The following is a 26672-nucleotide window of genomic DNA, read 5'->3' as shown; positions in this document are numbered from 1 at the left end:
TCAGGAAGAAGTTTTCGGGTGTGTCGCATAGAAGAAGCAATCGGCAGATCTAGATACATCAGTGATACAGCTAGATTTAGCAATGGGCAAAAATAGCTCCATCATTTAAAGTAATACCATTTTGTAATCTGGAATCCAACAATCAGGACAATGTGGCATATATAGCTCCTTCTGGGAGGTCTTCCTCGTTTTACCACTGTTTGTCAAGGTGATTAGGTAAATATGTAAGCATATAGTTTTTCCCAGTTGCATGTCTAAATAAAAAACGTCTACGTAGGAGTACAAACACAAAACTTTGTCCTGAGATTCAAGTCCGTTGGCCTACAGCTAGATCTGACCGCATGAATCATTTAGAAAATGAAAAAACAGCTTTGCTTGGACCTTCACATTCATCTGAAACCGTCTCCCAGAGGAGATTGTCCCATCGAAGCTATTTGTGGAAACCTCACTAGAACTTCACTTCAGGTGACAAGACCAACTCTTGAGACATAGTTTGTTCCAATTACCTGAAGGAGAGAACGCTTAGGAAATAGTACATAACTTTTTCTAAAAGATGAGCTTGGTTCTCACAGATGTCGAAACTTCCCCTTTATTGGTTACTTGAAGTGTGCATGCCCATAGCTTTTCTGATTATCTGATGAAGGAATTGTTTGAGAAAAAACAGTATGCTTGGAATTTACATCCATCTGGAACCGTCTCTCTAAGGAGGCTATTCTATCAAAGCTTCATGTTCAACTTTCTCTCCAGATGGCAAAACAAATAGCCAATTTTAAAAATATAGCTAGTTGTAATTACTAGAACAAAAGAACGCCTGTCCACTGCTTGCTCTGATTATCTGAAAGAGGAATTCCTTAAAGACGAGAAAAACGTTCGAACTTTGAATATATCTGGTACCGTCTCCCTTAAAGGGGCTGTTCCATCAAAGCAATATTTGATTCTACTATAAATTAAAGTTAGATAGATGCATTAACTCTATTATAAAAGTGGATAAAAGCCTAGCGGTATTTCAGTCTCTTTGGTCATACCAGGAACAGAAAATATATAACGAAACATTTGATGTCAACAGAAATAGCTTGTAAAAGTTCGGTGGAAGTGTGTCATGCTTGGCGTGAAGAGATGTGGCACGGCAGAAGTGTGTCATACTCGACGGAACACAAGATGGTCCGAGATGTATCCTAGGTGGTAGACCTACTTTTAGTTGTGATAAATAAATTGGATTACGTGATTCAAGAATATTTTGGAATATTCTTATGGGAAATAAATCATGGATCATTTTACGTTACAAATTAAAGTTTTAATAAAAGTAAGTTTTACTATGAGAAATAATTTACGTGATGGGATTACTATTATTTACTTTTTTTAATAAGATATTATCAGTGGCACTAGAACAAATCGATCAATGGCTTCAATTCACGAAAATACGTTGGTGGGGGAGCTAAATGCATTTTTCGAAACCTAGGAGAGCATAAAATTTCAGGGAGGCACATGAACTCCTACCTCTTTGCTCCTTTCCCTCGGCTTCCCCTTCAATTACTTTAGACCTTAGTTCCTCCAGGGCTTGCTGTGGCACAAAATGCATCAACGAAGCCTCGCAAGACGTCTCGGAGCAGAGCAGCAGCCGTGACGTCCTAAGACTGAATATTACAATGACAGCTCAGCACTTCGCTGGTCTCGGTCGTACTGTTGTCGAAGGGTGTGTTTCGGTCGCCCTCTTTTTCGTCCACCCTCGGGTTGCCACTCGTAAACAGCATTCGGAAGACGGTCTCCTGACATTCTGAGGACATGACCAAAATAGGTCTATCTTCACTGCTTCAGAATATTAGTGACTGGCGGTTGACCTGTTCGTCTGCGGACCACTACGTTCGTGAACCTGTCCTGCCACGAAATGTTAAGGGTTCTTCTGAGGCAGACATTTTCAAATGTTAGGATACGTTTTTCCAGCTAAACAGTCAGCTTCCAGCATTCATTTGCATAAACGAGAATAGACAGTTGCTATTCAACAGACAGAGCTTTAGACGTAAAGAGTATTTTTTGCTTTATCATACTGGTTTCAGTTTGTTGAATGCCTATATTGCTTATCCAATTCTCTTTTCTATCTTGTTGACTATTCCACCATCATATTCGATCCCACTTCCAAGATATATGAACTTCTGGATTTGTTCCATGCTTCTTCCGTTGTATTTAAGGATCAATGGTGAGTTGGATGTGGCCATGCTCTTCGATTTATCAACGCTCACTATTAGTCCCACTTTCTCAGGCTTTTCCGCTATAATTTCAAGTTGTAGCTGCAAACGTTGCATCGCCTCTTCTTGAAGTACTACATCGCGTGCGAAGTCAAAGTCTTTATAGGAACGGAATTAACACACATCCTTGTTTCACCCTAGAGAGAAAAATTGAAGAATCGTGCCTTCCTATGTTCCGTTCTGAAACAGCTTTCGCTTTCTTCCTAGAGGCCCAATAATATTCTGACTACTTTATTAAGTACTCCATAAAATTTTAAAATGTTCCATAGAACATAAAGATCGATGAGATCGAACCCTTTCTTGAAATCAGTGAAGAGCAGATAAAGTTTCTTATTCCATTCTCTTGACTCTTATACCAGAAGTCTGAGGATACAAATAAGGTCAGAACATGATCTATCAGGCCCGAACCAATGTTATTCTTCCCTTGGATATGAGTCAAGAGCTGCTCTCAGACGCTGCAATATAATTGTGGCCAGTTGTCACGGTAAGAGCATCTCCCATCTTAAACAGCTTGACTAGAATACCTCTAGTCCAATCACGTGCAACCTTCTCAATGCTCGAAACCACTAGGAAAGCAGTCTATACGTTTAAGCAGGCTCGAAGGGATGTCTTCAGTATCTCTGTCGCTATCTCATCGACTTCCGATGCACAGCTATTTTTAAGCATTTGACAACTGCTTCAACCTCTACAGTGCTGGGAGCATCAGCACTTACATCAATTTGTAAAAATGAGATGTCGCACAGTTTCTTGGTCATGGGGTGGGAGACGATTAAGTATATTTTCAAGATGTGATGCCCATCTTTCGTTTACTTTCTTGGGATCTGAAATTACGTTCCCCTTTTTTTCTTTAACAAGTGATGAGCGATTCTCTTTTCTTCTAACTATCTCATTGGTTAGTCTGTAAACCATCCTGGAGCCACCTTTCCTTGCTGCCCCTTTTGTAACTGCTGCTTTAAAAATATGCTTTCTGCTGCATCAAAATATTAGTGACTGGCGGTTGACCTGTTCGTTTGCGGACCACTACGATCGTGACCCTGTCCTGCCACGAAATGTTAAGGGTTCTTCTGAGGCAGACATTTTCAAATGTTAGGATACGTTTTTCCAGCTAAACAGTCAGCTTCCAGTGTTCATTTGCATAAACGAGAATGGACTATTGCTATTCAACAGACGGAGCTTTAGACGTAAAGAGTATTTTTGCTTTACCATACTGGTTTCAGTTTGTTGAATGCCGATATTGCTTATCCAATTCTCTTTTCTATCCTGTTGACTGTTCCACCATCATATTCGATCCAACTTCCTAGATATTTGAAATCATGGATTTGTTCTATCCTTTTTCCGTTGTATTTAGGGATCAGTGGTGAGTTGGATGTGGCCATGCTCTTCGATTTATCAACGCTCACTATTAGTCCCACTTTCTCAGCCTTTCCGCTATGATTTCAAGTTGTAGCTGCAAACGTTGCATCGCCTCTTCTTGAAGTACTACGTCGCGTGCGAAGTCAAAGTGTATGAACTGCTGACCACAGACTTATAGGAATGACACACATCCTTGTTTCACCCTAGAGAGAAAAATTGAAGAATCGTGTCTTCCTATGTTCCGTTCTGAAACAGCTTTCGCTTTCTTCCTAGAGGTCCATTAATATTCTGACTACTATATTAAGTACTCCATAAAATTTTTAAATGTTCCATAGAACATAAAGATCGATGAGATCGAACCCTTTTTTTAAATCAGTGAAGAGCAGATAAAGTTCTTTATTCCATTCTCTTGACTCTTATACCAGAAGTCTGAGGATAAAAATAAGATCAGAACGTGATCCACTAGGAAAGCAGTCTATACGTTTAAGCAGGCTCGAAGGGATGTCTTCAGTATCTCTGTCGCTATCTCATCGACTCCCGATGCACGGCTATTTTTAAGCATTTGACAACGGCTTCTACCTCTACAGTGATCGGAGGATCAGCACTTACATCAATTTGTAAAAATGGGATGTCGCACAGTTTCTTGGTCATGCGGTGGGGGACGATTAAGTATATTTTCAAGATGTGATGCCCATCTTTCGTTTACTTTCTTGGGATCTGAAATTACGTTCCCGTTTTTTTCTTTAACAAGTGATGAGCGATGCTCTTTTTTTTCTAACTATCTCATTGGTTAGTCTGTAAACCATCCTGGAGCGACCTTTCTTTGCTGCCTCTTCAGTAAGTGCTGCTTTCTGTTCTATCTGGTTTCGCTTAACTCTTCTTGGACTCTTTTTGAAAGTATTATAAAGCAAGAAAACGATCAAAATTGGGCTTTTTTTTAAGGCCAAACGAGAAGTTTTCACTTGTGCAAATGTCTAACTGTATGAAGTGAATCAATCGCCTTGCTTGTCATTCCATGCAAATTAACGTTCCTGTGTCAGTTCTAAATTCTTGGGCCTAACACCATAGGTAGGCCTGCCTTGCTTACCTCTCATTAAATAAAAAAAACTAATTTTTTTAGCTGAAAGTAAGGAGCGACATTAAAACTTAAAACGAACAGAAATTACTCCGTATATGAAATGGGTTGTCCCCTCCGCAATCCCTCGCTCTTTACGCTAAAGCTTTTAATTGTTTTAAAAAGTAGAATTGTGGCAAAAAGTCAAACTTTAGCGTAAAGAGCGAGGGATTGCGGAGGGGACAACCCATTTCATATACGGAGTAATTTCTGTTCGTTTTAAGTTTTAATGTCGCTCCTTACTTTCAGCTAAAAAAATTAGTTTTTTTTTATTTAATTTCTGAACGTTTTTGAATTAATGCATGTTTGGTTTTGGCTCTCCGCACATAAATTATTAAAATGAAATTTGTATATTAATTCTTTTTTTGGCTAAATGGCTTTCTCTTAGTTTTGATCAGACGATTTTGAGAAATAAGGGATGGAGAAGGAGGCCTAGTTGCCCTCCAATTTTTCGGTTACTTAAAAAGGCAACTAGAACTTTTAATTTTTAACGAACGTTTTTAATTAGTAAAAAATATACGTAACTTAAGAATTAACTTACTTAACAAACTTTCATAACCTTATATTTTTATTATGTATACGAGGGTGTTTGTACCCTCGTTAATACCTCGCTCTTTACACTAAATCGTAAGTTTTGTGCCAATTCTTTAAGAATGACCCCTGAATCAGAAAGGCCGTAGAATAAATAGTTGAAATTACTAAAAATACTTTAGCATAAAGAGCAAGGTATTTATCTCCTCCTAAATACCTCGCTCTTTATACTTAAGTATTTTTAGAACCCCTCATATGCGTAATAATCTCTGTTCGTTTTAAGTTTCAATGCTACTTCTTCCTTTCATTTGAAAAAACATTTTCATGTTTGTTTTTCATTGTTTTCTTATAGTAATGTTAGAGAATCCTGCGCCCTTTTCATTGAATTTTTCTTCCCCCATGACAGATTCCTCCAAGAAAAGATCCTCAAACACAGCCCCCTCTCCTCAGCCCCACCCCCAAACAAAATAAATTTCCCCTGAAAACGTCTGTACACTTCCCAATAACCATTACTATATGTAAACACTGGTCAAAGTTTGTAACTTGCAGCCCCTCCCCCAGGGATTGTGGGGGAGTAAGTCATCCCCAAAGACATAGTTATTATGGTTTTCGACTATACTGAACAAAATGGCTATCTTAAAATTTTGATCCGTTGACTTTGGGAAAAAATGAGCGTGGGAGGGGGCCTAGATGCCCTCCAATGTATTTGGTCACTTAAAAAGGGCACTAGAACTTTTCATTTCCATTAGAACGAGCCCTCGTGCGACATTCTAGGACCACTTGGTCGATACGATGACCCCTGGGAAAAAAAAAAAAATAAAAAAAAAAAATAAACACGCACCCGTGATTTGTCTTCTGGCAAAAAATACAAAATTCCACATTTTTGTAGATAGGAGCTTGAAACTTCTACAGTAGGGTTTTCTGATACGCTGAATCTAATGGTGTCATTTTCGTTAAGATCCTACGACTTTTAGGGGGTGTTTCCCCCTATTTTCCTAAATAAGGCAAATTTTCTCAGGCTCGTAACTTTTGATGGGTAAGACTAAACTTGATGAAACTTATATATTTAAAATCAGCATTAAAATGCGATTCTTTTGATGTAGCTATTGATATCAAAATTCAATTTTTTTGAGTTTTGGTTACTATTGAGCCGGGTCGCTCCTTACTACAGTTCGTTACCACGAACTGTTTGATTCAGGGCAAACTAACGACCCTATGTCGATTTTAAATTCTCGGTCAACCTGCCTGAGACCCTAGGCGGGCGTGCCTTTCTAAAAGTTAACAAACAAGAATTAGTCCAATAATAGAATCATTCTTACTCCCGCTCTTTATTCGTGCCGTTTAACCAAATACTTGGAAAACTATAGAGTTTATGACTATATTAGTTCTATGACTATCTACCTTAGTTCTTCTGCCCTAGGAATGACGCATGGATTGATGATAGATAGACTTATCTATCAATAAATGACCTGACATCATTATAATATAGTCCTAACTAAGTCCTAATATAAGTCCTAACTATAGTCCTAATAAGGGCTTATACCAGATTTGCCTCTCACTGAATCGGACTATCTGTCTTGGCTTTTTCTACAATTAGCCATTGCTTGAGGCCCACAACTACTCGATTTTAATTCACTTTGATATATTTGGGAACTGATAGTTTTAATGGGTCTATAATACGTATAAATGTTATTTTTTTAGATCTTTGGAAGACCAAGATTTTCCCTTTTGGTTTGTGTTTACTGTGTCGCTATCTGATAACTTTTTAATACGTTTTTCAATTACAGAATTTATTAAACTAATTGGATAACTATTCCCAAATATATCACCCTTGGGCGAATGAGCTCTGAATCGAGGAAACGTGGTCAACAAACCTGCAATGTTCTATCAACTATAGAAGTGACCACTCCTCTTTCAACAGCAGGAGAATGATTAGAGGAATAATTTAAGTAACGGTTACTGTATGTATGTTTTTAAGACCCCAGAGATTTTTCACCATACTCCCATGATAAAAAATATCATCCTTGAAACGAACCCAAAATTCAGATTTGCAAAGACTGCGAAATAGCCGTTTCTTCAAGGTCTTCCATGAAGATATCAGCCTCTATTGGTGAAAATGGGGCGCCCATTGGAAGCCCTTATTTCTGTCTATAAGAAATTCCTCTATAGTGGAAATAAAAAGAGATTCTGTTGCAAAGGGATGTAAGTGACAGAAGAGTCTGATTCGAAAGTGTAGATTTTTCTGATAAAGATGGGTTAGAACTGAGTTTGTGCTCCAAAATGTGTTCGGCCTTTTGGGGATCACAATTGTTATACATTGAATCCGCATCAAAGCTGTCAATTTTTGTATTTGGTATAACCAAAACCTGCTTTACCTTGGAAACAAAATCAGCAGAATTTTTTTATTTAGGATTTTTGTGCTGAATTAGTTGGTGAATACAACTGATAAGAATTTCCCTATTTTTGCTGTAGGAGAATTAAATGAGGAAACAATGGTTTGAAGTGGATTCCCAGGGTTATGAATTTTAGGAAGACCATAAACACGAGGAGATGTGCAGCCACCTGTAGAAACTTTAGTACAATTGATCTGTAATCTCACCTTTTCCTTTTAGATAAGAAAGCTCTTTTCGGACTTCCTGGACACATTTTTCTGTGGGATCGGTAGCTAATTGATCTTATGTGTAGAATCATTTTAAATTTCTCTGATATTTTGTCGTAATGATCTGAATCAACAACATCATACAACATCAACATCTGAATCATACAACAACAGCATTGCCTTTATCTGCTTTAGTAATAATCCTAGATTGATCTTTATGTAGCGAGCGCAAGATTAAGTATTCATTGTTAATAAAATTTTCAAATTTTGGATCATGAACAGAAGGCGAATCCAACAAGGTTTCAACAAAATTTGATCTGACCTCAGCAATCTCTCCAACCTCCGCACGAGATTCATGAAATGCCTCTCTTGTATTCGATTATTTGAAATTACTCGGGTTATTGAAAATTTCAATCCTTTGAAAAGAACCTGATTTTGCTTTGTTGTAAAGGAATTTGGACTTGAGATTTATCACAGCAGGACCAGGATATAATTGTGGGACAAAAAGAGGATTATTAGTAAATTTTTCCACTTTCAACGGTGGAGTTTTTCAGAAAGTCTTTGTCTAGAAATACTAAAATCCTGCTGAAAAGAATTTTCTGAATTTCAGGAGCCTGAATTTGATGAAAATCAGTATAAGGTGCAGAATATTCTCGCTCTAGCTAGAAAATACCCTGATTTAACCGGTATCGCTTGATTTTGCAATCGCTAATAACATGATTTAAAATACTAAAACCTACGCGTTCTAAAAATTGCCGTTCGTTACATGTGTTTCAGTGAAGAGAAAGGTCGCATTGACTTGATTAAAATGCGTTTTATTTACTATTATGAAGAAAGCACTGTTGATCAATCAAATTAGCTTTCTTTTTTCCTTTTAAGGAATATAAATGTAGTAACCACATTGGTGGAATGCGTAGAATTTCTACCAATGTGGTAGAATTTTTCTGGGGAGAAATTATCTTCTTTTTGACATTTTTATCCTCACCTTTATAGCGTAGCTGCAGACAGTATTTATCTCCAGGCCTTGACGCATTCAGGATATCTCTCTTTGTTTCCTTGCGCCGTTCAATGAATTTCCATGTTTCGTCCGATATCTATTCCTCCTTCTTTATTTTCTTATATCCAAGACTTGCCTTGGCAGCATCATGGTAGGTATTCTTGAAAATCAACCATATATCTTCGACGCCATGATTGTCAGTTTCATCTGTTAGATTCAAGGTTTCAAATCTGTTTTTGAGAGGAATGCAGAAATCCTTCCGTCAGTCCCTGTTTATCAGTTTGTCGGTTTCAAACTGCTTATAGGTACTATCACTTTCTTCTTTCGAGCTTTCAACTTATTTTGTATTTCATCCATCATCAATATAAAGCCACGTACGACAAATAAGCTGCTACTTCAACTTCTTGAAATTAGAAAGTGGTCAATTTGGTTTTGTCTGACCATCTGGGGACACCCAGGAGTATTTATGGACTGACTTATGTTCAAACAATGCGCCACCTATCTTCAAGTCGCTGCTCAGCGCGTAGTCTACAGGAAGCGTTACGTTTTCGTTTATATCTCGTATACCATGAGGCCCCAAGGCTTCTGGGTAATATTGACGGTCTGCTCTGACTTTCGCATTGAGGTCGCCCACAACCCAGAGATGTGTCTGTGCACATCTTGGGTAACAGCTTGTAACATTTCAAAGAATTTGTCTTTTTCATCTTTGTCGGCTTCATTTGTGGCAGCATTGCAGGCAATGATGGTCAGTTGGTGTGGTTTGAGATATATTGGATCACCAATAAATGTTCATTTGTAGGATTCCAGCTCGATACGCATCGCCTTCGATGCGCTAGGTTACATCGAATCTCCTACTCCAGTACGGTTTGCTGCAGGATCTCCACTAAAAGTCAGTATATATCCGTCGTCGAGTTTCTCTAGTCCGTTTCTCGTCCATCTAACTTCACTTAGAACAAGTATTTTCAGACAATACTAATTCATTTCTTTGAGAACTAGTTGGGTTCTTGAAATCTGGTTCATTGTTCTTACATTCCAAAATTCTATTTGGTGATTTCTTTCGTAATCAGAAATCGAGTCCGGGGGTGCAGGGGTCATCATCAAGGAGGTTGAAGCATCCGAGGCTATTATTGATGTTTGAGTTTCAGTTAGTTTTCCTCTGGGGTGGCCCCACTGGGTCCAAGTTTGGGTTGCATACCCTCAGCCCATCCCTCCTCCTTTTTCCAGGCTTGGGACTGGCTACTATGTACACAATCTTATAAATAATAGGTGAAGTGTTATTATGGACGCCACTACTATGTACACATTCTTATAAATAATAGGTGGACTGTTATTATGGACGCCACTGAATTGAATTGGAAGCGATAATAGAAAGTATATGTTGTTTCATTAGCTTTTCTTATTTGGAAAATTCTACTCGTGTTTGAAAAATTCTGAAAATTTGTACTTTTTTTCGTACTCGCTTCATAATGTCGTAAAACTCGATGCATTTTTTAGTAAGGCCAGGCTCAGTTAAATTGTTTTCCCACTTTAATTTATGAGGTGGGTAAATTGCTACATTCATCATCCTTGACAGTTTATTTTGCAAGTGATTTGTCGGATGAATCACAGCCTCAAATCACCTCTGGGAGCTGTTGTCTTTTGTTTCTGCTGATAAACTTTCATTAATTTATTTTTCGAACACAAGAGTACTGGTCTCTTAGTGATAGGAGAACGGCAATTTTCCTTTTTTTCAAAAAGCTATTCTCTTTCATTGGAATCAAAAAGTAAGCACAGTTAGGTTTCATAATGCACAGTGAATTAATAAAAAGAAAACTTAAATTTATATCTCAACGATGTTACTGATTTATGAATGGATCTTTACCTCCCATCATGTTAAATGCTCTGGAGAATTTGGTTTAAGTACATCCTGAGGGATTCTGATTTCCCGCTCCCTAGTGCATATCTGAGAACTCCTAGTTTGCCGCACAGTTCCATTTAGTCTTCAAAATGCTTGCCACTTTCCTCAAAGTGCTTCTCACGTTCCGCCACGCTTGGCATGCCCCACCTGGTGTGCATGCTTTCTGAGAGAGAGCGACCCCTCGATAATGTTTTATTAGATAGGTGTGCTTCAAATGACTAGTATAATAGTTAAACAAGGCATAGTACTTAGATTAACGAATAATTAGAATTAACCAATAATTAAATATTGCGTTTTCTAGGGATGCATAGTGGCACCAATCGGGGACAGGTGGTCATTTCCCCCCTAGATTTTATTTGCCTCTTCCTATATTTTGAAAAATAGATTTTGTGGATTTTCGGTGAAAAATACCCTTTTGTACATCTTCATTGTAAAAATGGAAAAACAACGAAATTATCTCTCCCTTGATATTTTACAACACAATTTGCCTCCCCCTCCCTCATGTCGCCAAAAAATTTTGCTGATCTGCACCGCTGGTGATAGGAAAGCTTCACTTTTTTATCTTTAAATATATTTGTGTTTTTTTCTGTTGATGTTAAAAAGTGAGTGGAATTAAGTGAGGTTATTGTAGTTAACAATGCTAAAAAGGCTAAATTAAAGGCTAAGTGACGTTATTCAATTGTGAATGAGTGCTATGCCCTCTCACCTCATAAGGCTCTAGAGAATTTTGGTCAGTTTGGTGTAAATAAATATTATGTTTCCTATATAATTAAATATTATAAATGACGTTTGCAATAAATATCTACTGAATGTACTGGTCAAACGGGGTGAGGCACAAGTGTTGTCATGCCGTTTTGGAGACCCTATATCGCAGACCAGTCAGCAACTAGATAATACCTGGCAGTCAAAATCCTTTTCTAGTTTTTTTTTATGCTGGCACAAAAGACGAAGATAAACAAGAAACTGTTAAAAGCGGAAAGAATAAGCTTTAATATCTCCTGTACAGAGCCAATCCAAAAAATAACATGTTATTTAAACAAGGCTTGCTGTTTATATTGAACTGAATTTTGTTATAACCCGTTATAAACACAATAACAAACGGAGTATAAGAAAAGAAGAAAAAAGAAAAGAGAAAGATGTAAAATGACAAATAAAAACAAAATTCATGAGATAAGCCCTCAAGCACGATAATTACCCAAATAGTCACCCATTTCGTTTGTAAAAACTCGAACATTATCAATTGGTCTATTTCCAAATAGGTTACAGCTACACCTTCAAAAGACAGTTGTGTCGTTTTAAGCTGTTTGTGTCGAATTTTTTAAGCTGATTTTTACCCAAATTTCTCCTTTTTTTAATTTGGCTCCCGTTATTACCAAAAACTGCATATAGAGGTGTTTTTAACTAAACAGTAAATTCTCCATTTTTCCTGTATATATAATTTTTCTAATATATATGTAGTTCTCTAAGTTCCACTTAAATAGATCCAATACTCAGATTTCCTTTTCGTTCTCTATCCTTTGCACTTTAAGGCTTTCCTAAACATTCTAGGATATCTTGAAAAAAACTAGTGAAAATGTTTTCACTCTTTAAAGCAATCCTTATATGAGCTTTACACGTCTGAAGTAAGCATAAAAACTTTAATTTTAAACTAAACGTATTCCGGCTTTGTATAGTTGACGCTAAGTCGTCCTAAATGTAAATTTATGCGATTTTCCACATCATACTCCTTGTAGAAACAGTGATATTTTTGAAATAACCAAGGGAATTGGAAACTTGTGTAGAAATTCATTCTCGCTTGGTTCTATTTTCCAGCAAGACATCTTTATTTTGTTTTGTGTTTCCATACCAAAGGAATTATGACGAAATTTTTACTAGAAGTTTATTGGTTGGGAAATAGTGTCTATTTTATTCAAGCTATTCTATAAGAATGTGTTTCTGTTTGCTGGTTACCTAATATTCACTACACATCTAATACTGAGGGTTCATACTAATTACCCTTATTGGGTGTAAGTTAGGTGAAACCAGGCAAATGTTAAACCTGACGAGAAATTTCCCTGCTAATCTCAAGTTCGGAAACTTCAAAATCATCCCCACTATAGAATGTCTGATATCAGAGATTTATATCTCCTAAGATTACCAAGTATCACAAAGACAGACAATATTTTTTTGGTGGGAAAAAGAGGTCATATAAGAGGTAGGCTCATTCTTAGTGGGGTGAGTGGAACAAGTCAACTTAACTTACTGAAAACTACAAGGTAAAAGGAAGGTTTCGCGTATTTCAATTAGAGTGCTTTCGGACCTGGGACTTTAGTTGACTATAGATGATCTACTCTCAACTGCAAGCATTTATGCGTAATTACGGCCGCTCTGATTGGTTTACCTTTGTATTCTATTTGACATTTCGTGGATTCTTTCACTGAGTAGATTCAGCGTGTTGTCACTTAAGAATGTTGGGAAGTGGATCCCAACATTCTTGTTAGGTGTCACTTTCTAGAAAAAATTAGAAAGGAAAAATCGATTAAACAAATTAACATTTATTAGGAAATAACGTGAGAAAAACACACAACGTCTAAAAAAAAATGAAAGGAAAATATGATAAACCCTAGTTACTTTTTTTCGACAGATCTGATATCACATTCTTTCATTGGCCTATCTATTGAATCTCATACTGCATATGCCAGATCTACGCTCAAACTAGTTCCTTCTTGGTCCCTAATCACTTCATTTTCTCTCTTCTATGAATATGTAGGCCAAGAATCTACTGCTGGTATGCCATCATAAACCTCTATTTCTTCTATAAATCTCTTAACTATACGCCAAAAGGCCCTAATATCCTCTTTTCTGTAATTTTTCTTTAGTTGCTCTCCTATCCTAATTTCTTGTTCTTTTTTCTCAGTCTTCAACATTTCCTTATACTTTTTCCGAATCAACTTATAATCCACCTATGCTGTCCATCGCTTTCCGTAGTGCTTCTAAAACTTCCTGGTGTTTCTTTTCACAATCATCATCAAAATATCCATTCTTAATATCACTCTTTATAATTTAACTTTGAACTTATCTCATATACATCATCATAAACTGATGTTTACGACTCCTCTATTTTTTCATCACCTAATAAAAGTAAACGTTTGCAATTCCTGCTGAACTTCTTCACTCATCGTCATACCCTGAAACTCTTTTTCTTTCTCTCCTGCTACTTTCAGTGCCTTTCTAATCTCTAAATCCTCATTTTCCCTGCGTGTTTTCTTCCTATCACTATTAGCCGCTAGTTTCTTAGAACTAACCCACTCAAAAAGTAGCCCGAACAGGCAAGTGATCTGAACCTGCCGCTGCCATCACCTCAAAATCCACACAGAGACGCCTAAGAGGAACATCCACCAAGATATAATCAATCACACAGAGACGCCTAAGAGGAACATCCACCAAGATATAATCAATCACACTTAGAGAAGTCTCTGAAAAACATATAAAATTTTTCACACCTCCACCCTTTCCAACTCTTCCATTCGAAATAACAAAATTTTCCTCACCACAAGAATCCAAAATTTTATGATCCCAATTATTTTTCCGTCTAGTATGGACCTTACTTGCCCTCGGAGGGAGTTTCAGCCGTCGGACTTTATGCTTAGATAAAAAATTCTCTGATACAAAAATTGCTACTCCACCGTAAGTTCGTCCATTTCTATGCATACAGGAGAGACAGACAAACATACATTCGATTTTTTCAGTGGCAGCTTAATAGCGCTACTTAAGTAAAGAACGATGTTGGCACAATGTATAATATTTTTTTTAGACCAGCGCACTTCGTGCAGAAGGAGTTGTCGAAAAAACTTCAAAAAGGGCTCATTTGATAGGAAATTGAAAGGGCTATGGCTCTCTTTAACAGTTGAAAGTGATTGGAGGGCAACCAGTCTCCCCCTCCCCCAACTCCTATCATTTCCCCAAACAAATCTAATCAAAATTTTGAGACAGCTCAGTGTAGACGGGAACATAATTTATACTTTACTCAAAAAAATAAAGATGCATTTACATTAAGTCTAATATACATATGCTGATATTTTATTTACTTAATACTTTTTTTATTTATCAAAGTTAAAAAAAAGTGTATTGTTTTTTCAGTGAAGTACAAATTGTGTTCTAGTCTTGAGGGTTGCCAGCCCTCGTCATGTTAGTTTCTGCTTGTTTTGAGTTTGACTCGTTTATTTATTGTAATTTCTGTTCGTTTTGGGTGGTGACTTGTTATAGTTTTATTCTTGATGTTTTATTCGAATTTATTTCTGCTCATTTTGGTTTAATGGGGTTCTTCACTTATCTTTAAAAAACTCATTATGTATAAATAACTTTTTTAAATTAATATCTATGTAAATGTGCAGCTCATTAAACTTGACCAGGTCTCAGGCCTCAAGGGTCCATTACTTCAACATTAGAAATGTAATCAAATATTCTGCGACCGAGGATGAATTTCTTCGTCCTTATTATTTACACTGCCTGCTGTATCGGTCAATTGCTTACAATTTTAAACCTTTTTCTTTGTAAATTCAACACATTTTTCTTTACAATTTGTTTGTCGCACTTCGTCTAGCCAGACTTTCTTGGTGAACTTGGATTTGAATTTTTATTAACTCATCTATTATTGATATTGCTCTGCTATAAAAAAAATCATTTTAGGAAGCGAGCAGCGATTGAAGCACCATATGAAAGGCTACCTCTCTGGGCTTTCTATTCTTATTGGAAAACTTGAGAGCTCCGAAGTAATATCCTGTCTTAGAAGATGTCAAGAGGGGCTTGAGTTGCCATCGTTTCAGCTTCTTCAACCTGGAATGCAGATTCTCAATAATAATGGTACTTTTTTTTTAGTTTTCCCCTCCTCGTAAGATTTCCGTAAAGCATTAAGGATATCGAAATGAAAGTCTCTACTGGACCCTTCATAGTTCTATGCATGGCTAAAAACCGTGATTCTCTAAGATTTGTCTTTTGGCTGTTAAAAATTGTGATGTTTGTAGGGCAGTACCACATTTATGTTCGTGTTGCCGCTTCAAGCTGTGAAAATAAATCAGCGAAGCTAATTACTTAAATTTGATAACACTTTACGACCGTAAAAATTCAAATATTCATTTTCTGTTAATGCACAGAAGACAACTGCACTTTCAAAGGAAAGCTATATTTTCTCAACCTGCTTTAATGCCTATGTTTTTAGCTGATTTTCTGGGAATTTTTATCAACGTTTCTTTTTTTATTTATTTGGTGCCCGCTACTATACAAATACCCCCGCAAATCCATACGGAGATTTTCTTATTACAAGTTTAATTTTGATTTTGTCCCAATTTGCTAAGATATAAATAGTTGTTTTGGTTTCCACCTAGCCATTTCAAAAAAATCAGACTCCATTTTCACTGTCCTTGGTACTTTAAAAGTCTAGGATAAGGGGATCTCGGCCAGGAAGAAGCATTTATTTTCCCATATAATTGTGAGCCGTTTTAGCCGAGTGGAGGGGTTCGAGTCCAGGTTTCGCTAGTTATTAGATTCGGAACGGGAGTCAGCCGTCTGACTCTTTGGACTCAGCCAGAGTTGACCCAACTCTAAATGGGTCCCAGGAGAAATCTGGGGGGAAACACAGGAAGTGTTGGATGATTTGCCCCCAAACAGGTATTCCACTCCTTGCCGAAGGCAGAGAATCAGGAGATTGGCCCGTACTCTACGCATACCATTTTAAATAATGTTGATTCAGTTGGATTAGTTTCATATTAATTAAAAAAAACAAGTTTTTTTTTCTGATGAAAGTAAAGAGCAAAGTTGAAACTAAATATGACAAAATTACTGCTTCGCAATTTATGTGACATATTTTTGAAAAACTATTTCAAATAAATTGGCTCTCGATATTTTGCCACTAGCGCTTTACCAAAAACACAAAACAGAATTAGGAGCATAAAAACACTTCAAGTAGCTTACAAAGAAAAGTATTAGTTTGTAAGTCTCTCAGTTGTCTTTACCGGCCATAAAATCAATAAGTGTTACCACACAAGTTTACTTCTCTGAAAAAACACAAACAATCATAGTCTCTAAATGATAGTTCTACTGCTCTTGTAAATAGCGAAAATATGAAGTAAATATTAAGTAATTGTCGGAAGCAAGGCTGTATACGGGGGAGATTAGGAGGTTTGAACCCCCCCCCCCCCAACACCTCCCTGCGAAATGTTTTCTGGACTCGTGAAACGGAACAAAAATGAATATAAACAGGTTTTCGACAAGTTTTAAAAGTTTTTTTACCTCTCCCCCCTCCTCTCCACACTTCGGACAAAAATAATGACCATCTTTAACCCTTACCCTCCCCAAACATTTTTTCCTATCGCCAAGCGATAAAAAAGTCTCTCTTAATGAAAATATCCGCTTAATATCCAATGCTCCACACATCGGAAAAAACTAATGACCATAGTTAACCTTTACCCTACCCAAACATTTTCTTCTATCACCAAGCGATAAAAAATTTTCTCTTAATGAAAATATCCCCCTAATATCTAATGTCCCCAAACCTACCTTTAAGTATAATTCCTCCCCCCTATCCCAAACTTCTTTAACATTTTTGTACCATTTTACTGACGGCGAACCATTTTTCTAATTTTGCCACTTCCGCATTTCTTGACTATCAAATCTATCTTTTACAAACGTAGCTACTATTCCTACCTTTTCTTTCATTCCACCATTTACTCAATCCGAAACCATTCAAAATTGATTTAAATTTGCTAGTCCGTGTACTTTTCCTTCTGTACCAAGCAGATCCGTAAATGACAACATAACTGGCCCCGTATTCGCCAATTTTTCAATTCTTTCGCAATATTTTACCATTGTAACCAATCTACGATTCCAATCTTACCTTATACTGAATTATTAAATTTTGAACTAAACACTAATTATCTTTTTAAATCAATTATATCCTATCTAACTTAATAGCCTTTTTCACTCCCCAAACTTCAGCGCCATAATGAAGAACTGCGACAACCCTAGAATCCTGTCCCGTCCTCTACGCCCCGCTCTTTACGCTAAAGTTTGACTCTTTGTCACAGTTCTACTTTTTAAAACATATAAAAACTTTAGCGTAAAGAGCGGGGCGTTGAGGAGACATCCTCTTTCATATACGGGGTAATTTCGGCTCGTTTTAAGTTTTTATGTCGCTCCTTACTTTCAGTCGAAAAACTTTTTTTTATTAAATTTAATCATTATCATAACACAAGAACAATACATCAGAATAGATATTTGTCGTTGTAAGTGTTTTAAAATGAATTAAAAACAGATAAACTTTGGAACCTGCTTAGACTGACTGCACAAAGTAAAATTGTAAATATTTTTAAATGAATGAATTTTCAAAATGAATGAGAAAGTGAACTTTGAAACCTGTTTTAACTGACTACACAAGTCAAATTTCATAGCGAAGGTGGATGATCCGCATAGACTCCCCAAATGATGCCGTATTTAAGGATTTTCATAATTATAAGTGAAAAGTTTGTTCTTAGTTATTTAATCTGCAGATATGTCATAGAAATTCCGGAAGTCAGCAAAAAAAAAAATCCACAGCCATACGGGTCAATTAATAGCCTCATACGGGAAATTAGCTCTGAAGTATCATAAATTTATATGTTTTTGAAATTAAGGTGGTAATTTTGTACTCTAAACGTTTTGTAAAATTCTTTATTAATATAACAATATAACGTAACGTATATTTATAATATATACAACAATATTATAATATAACAATATTTGTGCAACAAAGCATGAAAATAGAGATCCTACCCAGTGGGCTTCCTTGACAGAAAAAGAAAGGGAAAGAGGAAAGAAAAATAAAATATAACAATAAAAAAAAAGATCAACCTGATGCAATTTATCTCCAGACCTTGTAAAAGAAAAAACGAAAATAAAAGAAAGAAAGATGACACCAGCTTAGTACAAAAAACTAGAAAATAAAGTGTGTAACGCCGCCACGTTTGAAGTTTAAAAACGACTGAATATTTATAAAAACAGGGAAACGCCCCTAATTGTCATGTTTCGTTGTCTCTTTATGAGAATGCTTGCTTTCCATGAATAAAAACAAGCAAGAAAAATTCTCCATAAACAGAAAAATTGGAAGATAATAGACTCATTGGTAACGGACCATTTGGTCATTCCGCCTTTTTGGCCATATCAGACCTTTAGCAATTTCAGTGGTCAGTATTTTATCAGTGTCTTACCTAGCAATGGCAAGCTAGGGACTCTTTTTCATATTTTTTCTAGATTTGCTTTTTAGAGTTATATTTAGTTCAGAATTTAATCAATTGCTTCTCATAAGCTACGGGTGACACTTCCAATCAGCATGTATTATAAGAAAAATCCTTAGAAGAGTAGGTGGTGATATTCGAATTAACGGTTAGGTGATGATATTTCAATTGATTTTTGGATTTATCGATGAGTAATTCTGAATTCATTTAAATTTATCGTTTTTTTTTTTTTTCTTTTTTTTTCTATGTTTAGTACACTGATGAGCTCTAATTTGAAGCTCTTAAAAATGAAGTGACAGGCAATTTTGTTTATTTTAACTTAACTTTTTCAAACTCCCAAGTGTGCACACTTCGCGATGGTGTATATTTCTGGAGTTTTAGTCGGCCTGAGATCAAACTGTTTAGTGTCAAACATTGTTTTTACCGGCCGATATCCAGTATCTTATTTCCACTGTTAAACCTTTTATTTTGCAACAGTTGGAGGTTTTTTGGATACTTATAAGTTGACTAAGAGCTTCTTTTAAAAATGTATCCTAGGGTTATATTTTTTTTTGGGGAGGGGGTAACAAGTTTCTTAAAAATGACATGGGAAATTTGTTTATTTTAGGTGAACTCTTTCAAACTCCCAATTGCGTTCGCTTTGCGACGATATATATTTCTGAAGTTTTTGTCGGCTTGAGAACAAACTGTTTAGTGTCAATCAGTGTTTTACCGGCCGATATACAGTATCTTATTTTAATTGTTAAACCTATTATTTGCAATAGTTGGAGGGTTTTTGGATATATATATATATATATATATATATATATATATATATATATATATATATATATATATATATATATATATATATATTTATAAGTTTAGTAAGCGCTTCTTCTAAAAACATATCCCAGAGATAGATCTTTCTCTTTTCTTCGGCTAACAAGTTTCTTTAATAGCTTCCTCTTTCTATCCGTTCTACAATTTTCTCTCATTAACCAGTTCCTCAACTCCTTGTCACGTTGACCATAAACGACCCATCTTTCTTTTCAGATATGACAGAGATTAGCGTTAATGGCGAAAATAAGAGCGAGATAGAGTCAATTGTCCGTCAAATTGCCTACAAAAATTCTCGAGAGTTTCCCGTTCCGGGGAGGAGAGGCGTTCGTCTTTACACTTCAATTGTTTGTGAATCTGGAAAGGTTATTAAGCTGCCACCGGTGGAAAGTGAAGTCATTGTCCAACCAGCTCTGGAGCCAGTGATTAGCCTTTCAGGTAATTAGAAAAAAATTCTAGCTTGAAGTCTCATAAATTACCAAGGCAGTGGAAATGGAATCTGTTTCGATTGGTTTTGTGAAAGGCCGTATCCAAGGGGAGGTGAGGGTTGTAGTTTGTTTTAACTGACACTCTCTCCTGAAATGTTTGTCAGACGCATAAAAACGTAGCAAAAATGTATATAAATAATTTTGATGCACTCCAAAGTTTTTTTAACCCCTCCCCCCTCGAATAAAAATACTGGATACGGCCCTGCTTAAGTGTAAACTTGCACAGCAATATGTAACAAACACTATGGGTAGCTTGCGTAACTTACGTAATGCGTCGTCGCTACTCCTAGAGCACATTACTGTGCTCCTCCAGATGTTTGTTGATTCTGGAGCTGTCCCAAAATTATTTTGTAGCCATATTGTTACGAACATTTAGAAAAAAAGGGAAAACCCCTAATTTGTGCGCTAGTTATTGCCCCATTACAGTGTCAGGAACTTTAAGTAAGGTTTTAGAACGTATATTACTTTCGGAGTTGGTGCGGAAATGTAAAGTTTGAGAACGCCAGTTCGGTTTTCGTAAAAGAATGGTTTGTGCGTTTGTGCACAGGCTAATGAATAAAATTATGGCAAAAGCTTATGCTCGAAATCTGCCGTTATTTTTATGTAGCGTCGATATCTCGGCCGCCTTTGATTCTGTTGTGCATTCTAAACTTTTCCTAATACTTTTAGACCAAGGAGTTAACCCTTATATAGTAGCTCTTTTGTCGTATTGGTATTCATATAGTTCAATTTGTATTAAACTATCGGATGCAAGTTTATCGTCACCTATACGCCTTTTAAAAGGTGTATGGCAGGGTCTGGTTATGAATCCCTTGCTTTTTGATGCCCTGATTCACACTATTACAAAGAGAATAGCCGGAAGATTTGTATTTGAATTTTTTGTCCTGGGCCTAATATGTTATGCTGACGACTTACTTATGATTAAATAAAAAAAAAAACTAATTTTTTTAACTGAAAGTAAGGAGCGACATTAAAACTTAAAACGAACAGAAATTACTCCGTATATGAAATGGGTTGTCCCCTCCGCAATCCCTCGCTCCTTACGCTAAAGCTTTTAATTGTTTTAAAAAGTAGAATTGTGGCAAAGAGTCAAACTTTAGCGTAAAGAGCGAGGGATTGCGGAGGGGACAACCCATTTCATATACGGAGTAATTTTTGTTCGTTTTAAGTTTTAATGTCGTTCCTTACTTTCAGCTAAAAAAATTTGTTTTTTTTTTATTTAATTTCTGAACGTTTTTGAATTAATGCATGTTTGGTTTTGGCTCTCCGCACATAAATTATTGAAATTTGAATATTAATCCTTTTTTTGGCTAAATGGCTTTCTCTTAGTTTTGATCAGACGATTTTGAGAAATAAGGGGTGGAGAAGGAGGCCTAGTTGCCCTCCAATTTTTCGGTTACTAAAAAGGCAACTAGAACTTTTAATTTTTAAGGAACGTTTTTATTAGTAAAAAATATACGTAACTTAAGAATTAACTTACGTAACAAACTTTCATAACCTTATATTTTTATTATGTATACGAGGGGGTTTGTACCCTCGTTAATACCTCGCTCTTTACACTAAATCGTAAGTTTTGTCCCAATTCTTGAAGAATGACCCCTGAATCAGAAAGGCCGTAGAATAAATAGTTGAAATTACTAAAAATACTTTAGCATAAAGAGCAAGGTATTTATCTCCTCCTAAATACCTCGCTCTTTATGCTAAAGTATTTTTAGAACCCCTCATATGCGGAATAATCTCTGTTCGTTTTAAGTTTCAATGCTACTTCTTCCTTTCATTTGAAAAAACGTTTTCATGTTTATATTTCATTGTTTTCTTATAGTAATGCTAGAGAATCCTGCGCCCTTTTCATTGAATTTTTCTTCCCCCATGACAGATTCCTCCAAGGAAAGATCCTCCAACATAGCTTCCTCTCCTCAGCCCCACCCCCAAACAAAATAAAATCCCCCTGAAAACGTCTGTACACTTCCCAATAACCATTGCTATATGTAAAAACCTGCTCAAAGTTTGTAACTTGCAGCCCCTCCCCCAGGGATTGTGGGGGAGTAAGGCATCCCCAAAGACATAGTTATTTTGGTTTTTGACTATGCTGAACAAAATGGCTATCTCAAAATTTTGATCCATTGACTTTGGGAAAGAAAATGGGCGTGGGAGGGGGCCTAGATGCCCTCCAATTTTTTTGGTCACTTAAAAAGGGCACTAGAACTTTTCATTTCCGTTAGAATGAGCCCTCTTGCGACATTCTAGGACCACTTGGTCGATACGATGACCCCTGGGAAAAAAAAATAAATAAAAAATAAAAATAAACACGCACCCGTGATTTGTCTTCTGGCAAAAAATACAAAATTCTACATTTTTGTAGATAGGAGCTTGAAACTTCTACAGTAGGGTTCTCTGATACGCTGAATCTGATGGTGTCATTTTCGTTAAGATCCTACGAGGGGGTGTTTCCCCCTATTTTCCTAAATAAGGCAAATTTTCTCAGGCTCGTAACTTTTGATGGGTAAGACTAAACTTGATGAAACTTATATATTTAAAATCAGCATTAAAATGCGATTCTTTTGATGTAGCTATTGATATCAAAATTCAATTTTTTAGAGTTTTGGTTACTATTGAGCCGGGTCGCTCCTTACTACAGTTCGTTACCACGAACTGTTTGATAAGCAGTGATGTTCACACGCTTCAAATGAACCTTGAGTTACTTGTAGAAGGGTATAGATCTGTTGGGGTGTCGGGTTGCTGTTGGGGATAGAACAGGGGAGAAAAAATACCAACACAAAAAAATATAAACAAAGTCCAAAAACGAATTTGAGTCGCCCACCTTAATAAACTCAGAACTCATTGTTCGGTTTAATTGTTGCTTAATTATTGTCGCTCTTCAAAGTGGCAACGCTATGAAAACGTACTGCCCAGAAAACTTATTTTGAAACAATCCAAAGAAGACTTGAATATTAGTGGTTTGGTTTTGAGGTATGAATAGACCTAATGTGGTTCTGCGAGGCAAAAAATGTTTTGATTTTAATGTCATTGGCACTTGTAAAATGAAAAGTATCGACTCGTTTTATGTGTAAGAGCACTTCAGCTGCTACCAGCACATCTTCCCACTAACGCTGTTTGACCATGTTAAGATAGTAGAGGTTTGACTAGTATTTGTGACTTAGGGTCTTCTTGTATCGACCTTTCCTCCTCGATCCTGCTGGTTATCAGTGGGAACCTCCCTTGGGAGGATAAGATCCCAACTTTCAAGGCAGTTGTTGGCTTAACACTTTGGCCAATAAAGTAATTATATTTTCTAAGTCCGCTTTGATATTCTCCTAACCGGTTTAAGTTTGAGAAGAGGATTAGGCGATTTCTTAATATATGTTGAGGGGTGACACCTCCTCTTTACCCTCAATAATACCCTTGTTAGTTCAAAGCAAAAGCAGAAAAGACATCGATTCTTCTATGAGACCGATTTAGCTGCAACTAGCACATCTTCCCACTTTGTCTGCTTCAAGCAGAGGTCTGACTAGTTTTTGCTGCCTATGGATTTCTTGGGTCAACATCTCCTCGATTCTCCTGGTTTTATTGAGAATTTCTCTTGGGAGTTCTAAGATCCCTAGTAGCAGTGTTTCCTATTTTAGTCTATGATCTGTTGAAAATCTATAGAAGAAATAGATTAAAATCCAGATAATAAAATCTCTCATACCTGCTAGTGACCAAAAGGTAATTTGCAAGGCATATTAGGAAGGCTTCCAAAGGTGTTAGAACCAAATTGTATCATTTCAGTTTAAGGAAAGTAATGGGGATAATTTGGAGTGAATAGTGTCTGTATTTTGCCCTTTTGTCCTATTGAAAAACCATAGTCCCGCCCTGTCTTTCGATTTTCTGTCATGTAGCTCTTCTTAACAATACAAAACTTTCAAAGGTGAAAATGTGGATTCAAATTAATAAAAGTTCATTTGCAAATCTCATTATCTTACAAAGAAATGGATTACAGAAATGCCTAAAGGAAGAATGATCAGACAGTAAGGCGGTTAGATTTACTAAAAAGGGAATATAGTCTTAAGACTTATTTGAATCCCAACGATAATTTTTTTTTCATTTTCAAGCTGGATTTTTCCAATTTACGAATGGATTTTAATCTCAAGTCGAGACTTTTCCGTTTTATTTTCCTCGTAGGAAATGCGAATTCTCTTCGAAAACAAATGGAAGAAGCAGCAGCGAAAATTGGCCCTTTCCTTTTTTTATTCCCTCTGGAATTTGGAGTCTCACATTATGTTCAGAGACATATCTAGGAATTTATTTTGGAGGGGTGCACAGTAACAAAAGCCGCAAAAAAACAGATAAGCTATATGAGAACGGCAAAATGCGCATGACTTTGATGGGGCTGGGTCCAAAGCCCATGCCACACCCCTTATATATTTTTCTGTTTTTATTGTTAATTATGGGGGTTGTTTGAGCTACCTCGAGGCTGAGCTGGAGAATGTACGAGAACTGAAATTGTAAATGGGAAAGCAACAAAATTCTAAAATCGTGAATGTGAAAAAATTATCATTATAACCTTGCTCTTTGAGAGGAGAAAATATTTTGTGACTACTGAACAAAGGATTGCAACTCCAGTGCACTAACAACTCTGCTAGTACGGCTCCTTGTGTGTGGGAGCCGTTTGACCAGTTTTCTGAGCAGAAGCAGTGTTTTATTTGAACAGTGAAAATAAAAAAAAAATTGAGACCGTTCCAAAAAAAGTTATTCCAAAGAATCGGTTCGTGCTGGAGGAATGATGCCTATTGCGGCAGTTGTAGATTGCGGAAGCTTCAGACTGTCTAACACTCAAATCTCTTAAGCTAATTTTTTACCAACTATTGCATGAATAATGTTGAAAATGGAAATGTTTTTTTAAGCCTCAAAAATAAAAGTTTAAAAATTGGAACTAACATTTCCCCTAAAATGCTGGATGAATCGACAAAAAAAAAATCTAATTTAGTTTCCTCTTTGCTATTTCATTCAATATGCTCATAACTTGACTTTTTTCAAAAAAATGAATATATAAAAAAAAAATTGCAAAACTTAAAACCAACGTTTTCTCCATCTTTATACCGAAATTATCCAAAAAAATCCAGCTCCAGATCTCTTAAATTACGACAGTTAGTCACGATTTCTTGACATAAAAAATTATAGTATTCGATAAAAATACAATGATTAGCTCCAAGGCCATATCCACGAGGTAAGTGGGGGCGGGGGCTAAAGGTTTGAATCTCTCCTCCCTCCAGAAAATTTTTTTCACTCGTAAAAAAGTTACAAAAATGCATATGAACAAATTTTTATGAGTTTTAAAAAGTTTATTTTTTATAGCCCCCGAAAAAATTACCCCCTCCCCCATTCCGAACAAAAATCCTGGATACATCCGTCTAAGCAAAAGTTTAATGGCAAAAATATGGTTCTAAAGAATTATGAAAAGATTGATGATGTGAAACAAAAAAACGATAATTATTCAGCAAATAAGGAAGAAGATATAAAACGTTATCTATCAGGCTTGTTAGAAACGAAATAGCAATGTTTGTCAATTAGAGCAGAATGGTTTTAGCTCTTTGCGAACGATTTTTCTGTCTCCGTTTGGTAGGATTTTTCTTTATTTTCTCATTAGCAACGTAGATTTTCCTTGAAAACTAATGGACTAAGAAGGGCATAAAAAACCACTTGGTTTTCTTTATATCTTTTAGTCGGAAATTAAGGGTTCCATGGGATCCACCTGTTTTCCATTATTAGCCAAGTTTCTAGTGTTAAGATTTGACAGTGTATGTTTGATGAAATTGAGGGTTGTCACTTTCGAAAATCGTGCACAACCAGGTTGCGCTTGCCACGCGTGATGGAAGCGTACCATGCGTAGCAAAACGAGTGGCCCTCCGAGTTTTCATACAGGTCGTAAAGAGTGGCAACCCTTCACTTTGAAAAAAAAGATAAAATAAAGTATATAAAAAAACAGCAACTATGGAACAGATATAATACACTGACCCCGACTCTATGGTATAAAGAAAGAAAACGATCAAAATGGGGTTTTTAGCCGAACAAACGATAGACCGAACAAAAATACTGCAGAAAACACAGAAAACGAATATTTCGAGAGAACAACCGCCTCTCATCTTCAGCACGAACAAAATAATGTAAACAAGGAAAATGCCGAAAAAAAAATAATAAGTGCCACGCGTGATGGAAGCGTACCATGCGTAGCAAAACGAGTGGCGCTCCGAGTTTGCATGCAGGTCGTAAAGGGTGGCAACCCTTCACTTTGAAAAAGAAAAAATTGTCTGAAGATTTTAGATGTATAAATATTAATTGAAAGAATGTAAAATATTTAAGACTGAATTCACCAAAGGTGATATAATAAAAAAAAAATAAGACATGA

At 36.3% G+C, this 26672-nt stretch overlaps 1 protein-coding gene across 2 annotated transcripts in view; it reads left to right on the top strand.

Annotated features, from left to right (window-relative positions):
• Positions 1 to 26672, top strand: part of LOC136026533 (calsyntenin-1-like) — a 241190-nt gene that overhangs the window by 168661 nt on the left and 45857 nt on the right. For both annotated transcript variants that reach the window (XM_065703206.1, XM_065703207.1), the window contains exons 10-11: positions 15403 to 15576; positions 20016 to 20237. In XM_065703206.1, coding sequence (XP_065559278.1) covers positions 15403 to 15576; positions 20016 to 20237 — 396 coding nt within the window. The remainder of the gene's footprint in view (positions 1 to 15402; positions 15577 to 20015; positions 20238 to 26672) is intronic.

Source organism: Artemia franciscana, chromosome 4 (genome assembly GCF_032884065.1).
Source record: "Artemia franciscana chromosome 4, ASM3288406v1, whole genome shotgun sequence".
Taxonomy (NCBI): Eukaryota; Metazoa; Arthropoda; class Branchiopoda; order Anostraca; family Artemiidae; genus Artemia; species Artemia franciscana.
The sequence above is the reverse complement of the archived record's forward strand: the minus strand, read 5'-3'. Positions and strand labels throughout refer to the sequence as shown.